The 13261-nt window shown below is 44.4% G+C and overlaps 1 protein-coding gene across 8 annotated transcripts in view; it reads left to right on the top strand.

Moving 5' to 3' along the window:
- The window catches only part of LOC147010543 (uncharacterized), a 72395-nt gene that overhangs the window by 48859 nt on the left and 10275 nt on the right, over positions 1–13261 (top strand). For 6 of the 8 annotated variants that reach the window (XM_085859682.1, XM_085859680.1, XM_085859683.1 and 3 more), the window contains 3 exons: positions 9225–9370; positions 9462–9553; positions 10065–10321. In XM_085859682.1, coding sequence (XP_085715808.1) covers positions 9225–9370; positions 9462–9553; positions 10065–10321 — 495 coding nt within the window. The remainder of the gene's footprint in view (positions 1–9224; positions 9371–9461; positions 9554–10064; positions 10322–13261) is intronic. The other 2 variants (XM_085859681.1, XM_085859678.1) reach the window with 1 other exon arrangement.

Raw genomic sequence — 13261 nt, 5'->3', positions numbered from 1 at the left:
ATTTTGTACACGCTGTTCGACGCGCGCTCTGCACGAATCCAACACCGGTACCCACAGCGGGGCAAGAACGGTGGCGATGCTACGGTTGCGAGGTGTGACGGGAAGGTCGTGGCGGTTGTGGTGAAGCGGCGTTGTGGTTGGTGGTTGATGTTGTGGTTGTGGTGGTAATCATGGCGGTTGGTCCAAAATAAAGATAGTAAAAGAAAAACGGCTATCCTGAAGAGTCGCAGCTCGCATAAATGACATGTATTCCCACTAGACAACGGGTTCGGGCCTAACTACACATGTACTTACCGAGATACCTCACCTAAGGGACCTGAATGGTGGTTTGCGAATCTGGTAACCACAACAATATATATATATATATATATATATATATATATATATATATATATATATATATATATATATATATATATATATATATAATATATTTCACTCACTGATATAGATCTTTATTTTTATTTCATTTTTTGACCACTTTTGCATTCATATGCAAAACGGTCAAATTTCTGTAAACGAAAATATCCGCTAATAAAAGTCAGCCAGTGTCGCCTCGCTGTGCTCATGGCAGGTCTTGTGACCCAATACAATGGGTTTTGAACGAGCATGATCGCTCCTTGAGGAAGCTGGTGTTTTTTGGTTTAATGGCAGAAATATGAGAGAAGTGCCTGTGGGCTCGTCATTTATGGACTGTACACTGGTTGGAAGTTGTAAGTATTTATCATTTTAAGATGGTGTACAGTGGCAAGTGAGTGTTGTATTGCATATTTAGTGCCCATAGAAAGTCTGCACCCCCCTTTCAAAATTTTCACCTTATTGTTTGTTCCCTTATAGCCTGGAATTAAATTGCATTAAACCAGACTTTTCCACCTTCATTTACACATCGTAACCCACAACGTTCATGTGAAAAAACAAATTTCAGAAAATTAATTAAAAACACACTTAGAATATCTTGGTTGGATAAGTGTCCACCCCCCTGAGTTAACAGTTGGTGGAAGCACCTTTGACAGCAATTACAGCTGAGTCCGTTGGAATAGGTCTATACCAACTTTGCACACCTTGATTGGGCAATATTTGCCCATTATTCTGCACAAAACTGTTCAAGCTCAGTCAAGTTGCGTGGGCAGCATTGATGGACAGCAATCTTCAAGTCGTGCCGCTTATTTTCGATTGGAATTACATCGGGGATTTCAAGAACATTAATCTTTTTTTCCTTAGCCACTCAAGTGTCGCTTTGGCTGTGTGCTTTGGATCATTGTCATGATGAAAGATGAACTTCTGTCCAAATTTCAGCTTTCTTGCAGAGGGCAGCAGGTTTTCCTCTTGGGTTTTTCTGTATTTTTATCCATCCATTTTCCCTTTTAGCCTGACAAGTGCCCCAGTCCCTGCTGATGAAAAACATCCCCATAACATCATGCTACCCCACCATGCTTCACAGTTGGGATGGTGTTCTTTGGGTGATGTGCTGCTGTTGGGTTTGTGCCAAATGTAACGTGTTTGTTTTTTTGTGTGTACTGTTGAGGCTTGTATGAGAGCTAACACACAGAACGTACAATGAGGGGTGGGAGAGGGATGGAAAAAAACAGTGGGGAACAGAGACATGAGATCTGTAGTAGGGAGAGGGATGGGGTGGGGTAGTCAGGTAAACACTGTAAACACGACAGGGTCTTTCAGGAAGGAAAGCAGGGAATTTGAAGGAGGTAGGTTTGGGGTGGATTAGTCGGGGTAGAAAAGATCGTAGTTTTGGATGGAAGATAAGAGATGGTGGTGAACAGCTGTTTAGAAGATCTGCAGGGAAGAGTGGGATTGAAGAGAGTATGGGAATTTGTTCCAAAGGTAGGGGAAAAGAGGAATGAAAGGGTGAAGGTGACCAGTGATTCTTGATTTTGGCAGTTTTACCAGAAGGGTAGCCTAAAGGGTAACCTTTTTACCAGAAGGCTTATGGACCTTGAGTGACCCGTGGAAATTTGGGGTGGACATATCTCAGACAGAGCAGGGCAGGGCGAGGCCAGAGAGGAGACTGAAGAAGACAGAAGACCACCGACCTGCCTGTGATGAGAGACCCAAAGACTCGACCTCATCGCGTGAGATACCAATGATCTTAAATGCTTTCGTTTCCACAGTGTGAAGCTGAGAAAGGTGAGAGGTGGGAGCACCAGCCCAGAGGTGAGAGCAGTTCTCTATCAGGCTGCAGACGAAAGCTTTGTATGTGGTCAGGAGCTCAGGTGTGCTGAGGAAGTACGTTGCACGACGGAGGATTCCCAGTCGGCGACTGGCTTTGGAGGCCAGGTTGGAAATGTGGCTTTCCCAGGAAAGATCATGGCAGATAATGAGACCCAGAAGCTTGAATGAAAGGACTTCTTCAAGAGGATTGTTGAGAAAGTACATGATGGTGGAGGGTTCCAGACGGTCCTTTCGGAGAGACACAGTGAGAGTGTGAGATGTCATTGTTGAAAGACATGTTCCACGTGTTGGACCAGCTTGTGATTTTATCCAGATCTGCAGGGAGTGAAGAGACTGCTGCTTGCCGATCTGCTTTTTTTTTTGGTATTTTTACATACCTCAAATGGGACTCGAGGTGGGCTTTTTTGAGTAATGGCTCTCTTTTTTTTTTTTTTCTGTTTTTTTTTTCTGTTTTTTTTTTCTTTTTTTTTTCCACCTGACCGTGCAGGCCAGACTTGTGGAGTGTTTGTATATTGTTGTCACATGCACTCAGTGACCAGTCTTTGCCATAAAGGCATGAAGCTCTTTCAAAGTTGCCATTGGCCTCTTGGTGGCCTCTGGTTAATCTATTCCTTTCTTGATCGTCCAGTTTGGAGGAACGTCTGATCTACGCAGGGTCTGGTGGTACCATATACCTTTCACTTCTTAGTGATTGCCTTGACTGAGCTCCAAGGGATTTTCAAGGCCTTTGAAATATTTTTATACCATCGCCTGATCTGTGCCTTTCTTCAACTTTATCCCAAAGGTCTTTTGAAAGCTCCTTGGTGCTCATGGACTGGATTCTGGGGAGGTTGTTGCAAAGATCAAGCTGCTGTGCATTGTTTGGGAATGTCAACATTTCTGACCTTGATTTCATAGATGATGCAGTCATCTTTGCAGAGACTCTAGATATCCTTTTGGGGCCCTTAGTTGCTGAATGAGGAGTCTGAGCCACTGGGATTATGGGTTTCCTGGGTCAGAACTGAGATCCAGGCTTTCAATGACGTCTTGGATGCTGCGATCTTGTCTGTCTGTACCTGTTTGTGGTGAGGATGTTATGGTCACGGGGACATTCACTTACCTTGGCAGTGATATTCATTTCTCTGCTGGCTGTGAGTCAGAAGTCAATAGACGTCTGGGTCGGGCCTGGGGAGTCATGGATTCACTGGATCATGGGGTGTGGTGCTGCAGGTACCTGTGCAGGAGGACGAAAGTCTGAGTCTTGAAGTGCTTGGTGCCTCCAGGCTTGCTCTGTGGATGTGAGACTTGGTGTCTGACCAGGGATCTGAGATGGAGATGTAATTCCTTTGGTACCAGGTCTCTTCGGAGAATCCTTGGCTATCGCTGGTCAGACTTTGTGTCCAACGAGCGGTTGTTAAGAGAGACTCAAATAAGATTTGTTACCTGCATAGTCCATGTCGTTAACTTTTAGTAAGTTAACTTTAACAAGTCGTTAACTTGAGATAGCAAGTCGTTAACTTTTAACGTTAAAAACTCTTCCTATGGTATCCAAGGGAATCTCCCCTCATGGCTTGTGGACTTCCTCTCCTGTTGCAGTCAATGTGTGGATTGTAATGGAGTTCTGTCGTCTCCTCTTCCCATCCAGGCTGGAGTTCCTCAAGGCAGTGTTCTTGGCCCTGTCCTTTTTCTGTTTTTCATCAATGATCTCTCGGATTCTCTGGAAAATCTTTTTGATCTCTTTGCTGATGACTCCATCCTTTGCCGTACCATCTCTCATCCCTCTGATCGGCAGGCAGCTGCTTCTTCACTCACTGCAGACCTGAATAAAATCACAAGCTGATCCAACACGTGGAATATGTCTTTCAATTCTGGAAAAAACTCCCATCCTCACCATGTCTCTCTGAAACGATCGTCTGGACCCCCCCCCCCCCGTTCTCCATCTATTTTCTCAACAATCCCCTTGAAGTCCTTTAATTCAAGCTGTTGGGTCTCTCCAGCTGCCATGATCTTTCCTGGGAAAGCCACATCTCCAAGCTGGCCTCTGAAGCCAGTCGCCGACTGGGCATCCTACATGATGCAAAGTCCTTCCTTGGCACACCTGAGCTTCCAACCACTTGCAAAGCTTTCATCTGCATTCTGGAGTACTGCTCCCCCCTCTTGGGTGGTGATCCTGTCACACATAGCTCGACTTCATGCTGTGGAAATCAAGGCTTTTATGATCATTGGTATCTCCTGTGATGAAGCTGAGTCTTTGGGTCTCTCACTCTCTCACCGGAGGCAGGTCGGTGGTCTTTCTGATTTTTTTTTTTCCATCTCTTCTCTGGCCTTGTCCCCACCACCGATCTGTTTGTGATTTGTCCCACCTATATTTCCTCAGGGCTCTTAAGGTCTGCCAGAAACTCCTTTATGGTGAAACTACCAAAATCAAGAATCGCTGCTCACCTTCACTCTTTCATTCCTCTTTTTTTTCCGCCTCTGGAACAAACTCCCACACTCTCTTCAATCCCACTCCTCCCTCCAGGTCTGCAAAACAGCTGTTCACCACCATCTCATACCTTCGCCCATTCAAAATCTTGATCTTTACTGCCCCCATTAATACACCCAAAACGCACCTCCTTCAAATTCCCTGTTTCCTTTCCTGAAAATCTCTGTAGTACCATCTTGTTTGCCCCGTGTATCCCACTCCATCCCTCTCCCTTCCACAGATATCCGATTGTCTTGGTTCTCCACGATTTTGTGCTTCCCTCTCCCGCCCCTCTTGTCTCCTGCCTTGTTAGATGTTTCTGTGTATTAGCTCTGACACGAGCCTCAACTTGGTATCCAAAAAAAATGTGGAAAGTGTCGCATTTGAAAAAGCATGCCCGTGCCGAGGTAGAGGGATACACTAACAACTCGGCGAGGCATGCTTGGACGAACCCCTGCGGAAGGGTGTCAGATGTCAAATTTAGGTTTTTGGAAATGGAATTTAAGGTTTGCAACAATGTTTTTTTTTGTCTACTCTGTTAGGCATTCCGTCTTCATCATTACTCTGTCCTTGCGAAAAATCGCAGACCAGTGTGTTTTTTGTTTGTCGTGCTGCTACTGCAACAGTTCTTGGCCAATTCCATCCAGACTTGCTACATCGGATTGACGTGACCCCACTTGGTGCATCGGGGTGTTTTTTTTTATCTTTGCCGGTGGTTTTGGGGTGAGAAAGGTGGGTGGTGGTGGTGGTGGAAGGATGCAGATTCTTTCTGTAAATGTGTATTGTGTGGCGTCACCTCTCAGTGGGAGAGGGTATTGCAAGTCCCACTCTTTACAGTGAAGTATTCCTGTCCCTATGTTTATCAGTGGAGTGAGGTGTTTTGAATTATAAGCAGTAGGTATGTTTTTGCTTTATGCACGTAACCTGGGTTATTTTTATTTATTTTGGGGAGCGATTGAGGCAGTTGTCAGTTACCTATACACCACCCAAATAAAGGTGTGTCAGAAAAATGCGTTGCCTGCTTGGAACAAGATCACCCGTTGGGCGGGTACTCTGCTCGTACATTAAAAACGTGCAAAGTGACTTGTGCTGCATGAACCATAGGCTATTGCATTTATCGTCAGGTCGGGAATTGAACCTAAATCATACATAGAATCGCTATCTTTCTTACAGCCTATTCCGTAAGTTGTCACGAATCTAAATTCAATCAGCGGTATCAAATTAAAAAGATGCTAACTTAACATGATAACTCGAATTGTCTGTGGTGTTTACTATGTGTAACGTCGAAGCAGCTATAAGAACATGACATTTGCTGTTTGTTTTTCATTTGGTTTTTGCAGGTCCATATCCAACCCTTATCGTGTATCTTTCTTTGACTTGGAATAATAAGTTATGACTTGGTGTTTCATAGCAACCCATTGGAATGTAAAAAATAGTTTAATTTTAAAACTTTTGACGTATTTGTATTAAATTACCAGCGGCCTCTCCCAACCTCTGGGCGGGAGTACCCTTCTCAGCCCGGTGGGAAATTTGTTGCAACACATTCTTGGAAATGCATTTAAAAAAAAAAAGTCATTTAAATATATATATTTAATTGATCACATGTCATTCTCAATAGTATAAGATAAAGGAAGATTATTACCTCTGCCACTGAAGGCAAAGGAGGCTGTTTTCACCCCTTTTTGTCTGTGTGCAGGACATCTCAAAAAGTTGTGGATGGATTCGGATGAAATGTTGTGTACAGGTTGGGTGTGTAACGAGGACAAATTGATTAGATTTTGTTGAAGATCCAGATCGAGATACTAAATTTTTTAAGTGATTCTTCACCATTGAGAGATGGGGCTATAAACGATATATAGCACGATGTCTCAAAAAGTTGTGGACAGATTCAGACGAAACTTGATGGACATGTTGGGTATGTGACAAGGAAGAATCAAATCAGTTTTGGTGGAGATCAGACGACTAGACTTTTAAAAGTGAATCTTCACCATTGAGAGATGGGGCCAAAACCGATATGCACGATATTTCAAAAATGTATTGGGCCCGATATGTTCTCGTGGATCAGGCATTGTGTGGCAGAGGTATGCGCTCTACTGAGTGCCCTTCTTGTTTGTAATGGTGTACCGGCTACCACCGAAGGTGGCACGATTTCCACTATATGTCAGTTTTGGTGCCATAAAAGTTTGCTCCATTACAGTAAGTTATACCTGTAAACTTGGAGCTCATTCAAATTACTCGTTCTTGATTTACTTGCCCACTGCAAGCAAATAAATAAATCGAGCACAATCCACTTGTTCAAATATTCTGATTGTGATGTACCATACTCTGTTGCAGAGCATCGGTGCTGTTGTTGCAGTTTCTTGGTAAGGGTTCGATTATACAGGGTGGTTAGCCATTTGCCCTCGCAGCAGTAGTTCAGGCAGGAATTTGGAATTCCTTTGTGATGCAGGCCATCGCTCGCCTACTCTTCACGATGGACACCGTGGAATATTTGACATCCAGAAGCTAATGCAAGATGGGACGCCCAGTTTAACGTCCATCCGAGGGACGGCGCACACAAATGCTTGTGAAACACTGGGATGACAGTTTATATTTGGGTTGAGGTTCAAACCCAGGCTAGACAAGACAGCTTTAGAGGTGTGTGTGTGCGTGTGTGCGTGTGTGCGTGTGTGCGTGTGTGCGTGTGTGCGTGCGTGCGTGTGTACCTCTCGGCCATCCTGCCTTCATCGAATATGTAAAGCTTATCCTTATGTCTGCACATAAGATATACCTCAGCTTCTGCTTGTAGTTTGCAAGCATGCCTGACGAGCTGTGTGAATTCTAATGAGCACATTGCTTGGTGTGCTAACGCAGCTTTAATATCGAAAGAAAAAAAAAAACCTGAAAAGGCATACCTCATTTGTTTTATTTATAGATATAGTAGATATGTAAACAGTATATCTTGTTTGACTTGCCATCTGAAATAAATGTTGCTATCAAGGTTTGACTTTTTCATGCTGTCATTTATTTTATTTTTCAAAGCCGTGTGTGCATATTTACCTTTGCTCATCAAATATATACTTTTTCTTTCCAAAATGAATAACAATTTAAAAAAAAAAAAATTCATTCACAAAATGAAGAAGAATCGGAAACAAAAACTTCATTCATGGTTTGCTGGTCTGAGTTAACCCCTCCCTGTGCACATTCAGTTAACATGCATTCCACACTGCATGCACGTTGCATCCCACATTTTCTAACTCCACTTATGACTTGCATGATATCATTTGAATCATTGCTAACCGTGCCACTTTAACCAAAGATGTATCATTTTGAGAATGCCATGTTGCCTGTCTTTTGTCCAGCTGTCCATTTTCATTGTTCTTTTGCTTTGCTTCATGTCCACCATTAAACCTATCTTCTTTACTGGCTTCTTCCTCTGCTTACAATCAAATACGACTTGCTCCTCCTCCTCCTCTTGAAGCTGGATTGACTTCTTTTTTGAGATGGATTTTGGAGTGATTTTAATCCCCCCCCCCCGCCCCCTCCATTTTTCCTTTTACTCTGCGAGTCAAATTGTGGGAGTCGGCGGTACGTCATTGGAGCTGCCTCATTTATGATGTGGTTTATCGCGATTCGAGTCATTTTGTGAACCTTCAAAGTCTTTTATTTTTTTTTAAATTCTACTCAGAGTAATAATATGACATGAACTGGAGTGGAATGAACATTTTGAAGTTTGTTCTGGATTAATTGGCTGATTGAGGCATGCAGGCCTCCTCCTTCATATGCAGCACAAGGCTACGAGTAGCATCATTGGCTGGGGGGTGCGGCTGTGCCGCTGATGCAATGCTACTGCTTACCAGTTCACTGGGACTCATTTTGCCGACCTCGGAAGGATGACAGGCTGAGTAAACCCAACATGTGGTGTTATTTCAACGGCCCAACAGGACCTCAAACTCAGGACCCTGGGATCCTAAGCCAATCACCTTAACAGTGAAGCCAACGCCAGGTCTGCATTCAGGCCGTGATGATGACTCGGGTTGCACCGTGCGTCCAGCTCTTGCTGTGTTTATATTTTCTTTGCTTTCCAGGTGGTTGATTTTTGTTTTCTTTCCTGTCCTCTGCTCCCACTACCCATCCCAACTTTCCCCATTCCTTCCACATATCTCTCTCCCTGGACTTTGATCATGGGTCACTTTATTTTTCTTCTTGCGCTTTCATTGATTTTCTTCATGTTTTTTTTTATTTTTTATTTTTTTTTTTCGCTTCCCGCTGCCAATTCTATTTCCTCTTTTCCTAATTCCTATCCAACATTTCCATTTGTCCAAAATTCTTTCTGCCGTATTGCGATCAATTTTTATTCCCTTCGCTGCTTGTATTTTGTTCCTCCTATCTACCTTTGCTGATATTTCCTCATCCATCCTGATCTTCCCATTACATGTTATTCAAACTGTCATTACTTCTCTATATTTCCTTCTGCCTACCATGCTCTGTTTGTTTTTGTTTGCTACGCATGTTTTGTGCAATCTACCGTTTGGCCTGTGTACCTCCGTTGCTGTTGCGTGTTCCATGTGCCTTGTTTGCGCTGTGTGTATGCGCGTACCACGTGACTGCGCAGTGCTCCCACTTTGCCCCCGCTCAGTCTTTGCCAGTCCCTCGTGCACACCGCCTTACAAGTTTGGCGTACAGAGTCAAAGCACAGAAAGGCAGCGCCGATCACGATCATCGTTCTCCACACTACGCCGCGACACTGAATCACCTCTGGTAAGGATCACCAGTACTCGCCACGATTGAAAGGACAAGTTTTCTTGGAGTCCTCGGTTTGACTTTTACATTTTATCATTGTATTTGGCAGATTGATCGTATTAAGAGGGAGTCTCTTGATCCCAAACTGTGCAGCCCTGCAAACCGGACCCCTCGCCGTTCTGAGCCGCTATTGACTACACGGTACGATACCAGGACATGTCTATCGCACGTGCTTTTAGTCCATTCTTTTCTCACCCCATGATGTCCTCTGTATCAAACATTTATTTGCTTGGTCTTGGGTCATCTTGGCTTTGAAATCCTCTGAGCTCTGATTATTATTTTGGTGGAGCAAATAATTTTGTTGCTTTATGAACTTAGCTTTCCTTTGAAGTGTTGAGATGGATGTCTTTACTGCTTGGAAAAGGTGGGGTGGGAGGTAAGGCGAGGCTAGGCCGGGGATGGCGGTGGGGAGGGTGCAGTTGGTGGGGCGACGGGGGGGGGGGAGTTTTTTGCCGTGTTTATCGATCATATCGATTTTGAAAGCTATATAACTTTCCCCTTCAGCGGTAACATCTTGGTCTTCATTTGGTGTTGCACTCATTTACTGTCATTATAAGAAGAAAAACTGCACACTCAAATTTCATCTGCTTTTTAATATCATGACATTTGGACAATTATAATTAACTGCAGACTTGCTATGTTGCATTTACAGACAAAGCCCAAAGCCTCCTCGAACTCGCCCAAGCATTTCTCCAGTGCCCACCAGTTGCCGTTCCCCAGTCTTGGCCTTGTCAAAGTTTGACAAAGCAAAGGGGGATCTGGAAAAATCCTTTCCACTCAAACCTCGGAGGTCGGTGGGCAAGAGGCCAGTCCGAGGGAAGCATCTCGAAGAACCGGTGCGTGACGAAGCTCGTGGTCCGAGCCCGCTGAGTTCGGCTGCTTCACAGAAAGAAACCAATGGGCCCATAGGTTTGTATTTGTTTTTTCTCTTGTTGTTGACCTATCTGCAGCATTGTGTATTTTTTTTTTGCTTTATTTTAAAATTGATTGTTTTGCTCTCCATTGTGACAAAAAAACTCAAATGTAAAGTGTTGTGTATCACTGAAGATTTTCATGCAGAAGAGCCTGGATTATTTTGGTTGCATGAATCTCAAATCATTGATTCCTATTGGGTTTTTTATTTTATTTATTGCCCTGTGCGTGTAGCGGAGATGGGGGGGGGGGGGAGAGGGAGTGAAGCAGTTGGTCACACTCTTTGTTTGTCTGTCTGTCTACAAACGTCAATTCATGATCAAAGAACAACTTCTTTTTTTGTTTTGGATATTTTGTCGAGGCTCATATTCGAGCTAACACGCAAAACTTATAACAACGGGGAGGGAAGCACAACAACAGTAGGGAACAGAGACATTAGGATATCTGAGGAAGGGAGAGGGATGGGGCATGGTACACGTAAACGAGATGGACACTACAGGGAATTTGAAGGAGGTGGGTTTGGGGTGGACTAATGTGGGTAAAAAAACTCGTGTGGGGGGGGGCAGAGTACAGACAGAGAAGGGTGGAGGGGCAAGGCTGGCTAGGAGATGGTAGGTGACAGACCACCAACCCGCCTGCGATGAGAGGGTGAGACCAAAAGGCTCAGCTTCATCGTGGGCAATACCAATGATCCTAAAAGCCTTGGTTTTCACAGCGTAGAACCGAGCTTGGTGTAAGGCAGAAGCACCGGCCCAGAGGTGAGAGCAGTGCTCCATAAGGTTGCAGATGAAAGCTTTGTATGTAGTTAGCAGCTCAGGTGTGCCAAGGAAGGACTTTGCATGATTGAGAATGCCCAGTCGGCATCTGGCTTTGATGGTCAACTTTGAAATGTGGCTTTTCCAGTAAAGATCATAGCTGATGGTGACACCCAAAAGTTTGAGATAGAACTTCGTCAAGAGGATTATTTGTCATGTCAAGTCAAATTAGATCTGTGACTTGCTTCAGGTACCATGTAAACCTGTACTAACCTGTTTCATGGTCTGTCAGCGACTAAACCGTCTCCCCGACCAAGTTTCTTGGTGAAGAAGGTGTATGGTATGGACGCCCAACAGGATTAAAAACATAACCTGTCAAAGGGCGGAGGAACTCCTTGTGAGCCAACGGCCATCCATATCTCGTGCCCACCTGTGTCTGCGGACGTCCTCCTGCAGTTGGATTACTTTTTATTACAAGGTTGGTGGCAGGATTTGCACTCCGACCTTAATTCCTTTGGTACCAGGTTTCTTGGGAGAATCCTTGGCTATTGTTGGTTGGATTTTATGTCCAACGAGCGGTTACTGAGGGGGACTCAAATGACATTTGTTACCTGCATAGTCCGTGAGCATCAGCTGTGGCTGTATGGACATGTGCCTCATTTTCCTGATGCTCATCCTGCTCACCAGATTTTCTTTGCGAGGGAGCCTCGTGAGTGGAGGAGGCCAATGGGCCGACCATGTTCCTCGTGTTTGCAGCAGGTTGATCAGCATCTCAAGGAGATTGGGAGGGGCCCGGCATATGCTCAAGGGATGGCCAGATGGAGGTCCCTGGAGTACCGGCGGAAAGTGGACACAGCGACACGTTGCTCCGTTGCATGCTCCGATACCTGACCTGACCTGACCTGAGATTTCTCAGGATTGAAGGACATGTTCCAAGTGTTGGACTAGTTTGTGATTTTATCCAGGTCTACAGAGAGTGAAGTGGCTGATGCCTGCCAATCTGAGGGATGAGAGGTGGTATATCCAGAGGGTGGAGTCATCAGCAAAAACAGAGTATTTTTTTTCCAGATTCAGAAAGATCATTGATCAAAACCAGAAAGAGCATATAGCCAAGAACACTGCCTTGAGGAACTCCAGCCTGGATTGGAAGAGGTGATGAGAGAATTCCATTTAGAGCCATGCATTGACTGTGACAGGATAGGAAGTCCACAAGCCATGAGTGGAGATTGCATTGGATACCGTGGAAGAGTTTGGTGAGCATTGCAGGGTACCACATCTAATTGAAACCTTGCGATATCTCCCGGGAGATGGCTCTGTTCTCATTTCTGGCATTGAGGACCTCCATCCATTGGTGGGAAAATAGAAGAAGCATGTCCAGGGTATAGTGAAGATGGAGGTGGCGGCTGATTTGAATGGGATGGGAGACTGAGGGTAAGGCACGGCCATGGGGGAGGAGGGAGAAGGAAGAGGTGGGGAAAGGGAAAGAATGACACTGGGTAGTGGTATGGTGAAGATGGGAGTGGGTTGGAGGAGGAACAATATTTGAGGGGGTGGTGTGATGAGAGGAAAGAAAGGGCATGTTTGAGATGTTGAGTGTTCTAATTGAGAGAGTGCTCTATCTGTTTGGAACAGAGCCCACAGATGTTTGAACACCACACAGTTCGGGATACCAGAGGAGCTGTTGGTAAAGCAGAAGACAGTGGAGAGAGGTGCTAAGAGAGGAGGTAGGATAAGTGGTAAGGAGGGGGTATAACAGGGGAGGAGTTGGAAGGAGGTAGATTTAAGGAGGTGGGTTGAATTTGCACTGAAGTTAGAAAAAATTGACGCTAGCAAAATGGGATTTTTTTATTTAATTATTTATTTTTTAAAAAGCATCAGGTGAGTTGAGAGAACGGAGAAAGGAAATGCTGTAATAGTTGGACTTTTTTTAGACATGGGATGCATGAAAGGTCAAATTGAACTCGGCCTTTTGAAAAGGAAGAACAGTGTATTATAATCGAGAAAACTACATGGGAGAAAGAGGGAGTTGAAACATTTTAATTTTAAATTTTTTATTTTATTTTTAAGGTTAGTTGAGAGAGGGGTAGAGGGTTCAAGAAAAGATCGTGAAGGTGTATGGTGAATACCTTCATGATCAAAGTGGGAATAGAAAGGTGGTTGGCAAGAATGAGTCGGAGGAAAA

This window comes from Eptatretus burgeri, chromosome 16, assembly GCF_056783735.1.
Source record: "Eptatretus burgeri isolate ZD-2024b chromosome 16, Ebu_testis_v1, whole genome shotgun sequence".
NCBI lineage: Eukaryota > Metazoa > Chordata > Myxini > Myxiniformes > Myxinidae > Eptatretus > Eptatretus burgeri.
The sequence above is the reverse complement of the archived record's forward strand: the minus strand, read 5'-3'. Positions and strand labels throughout refer to the sequence as shown.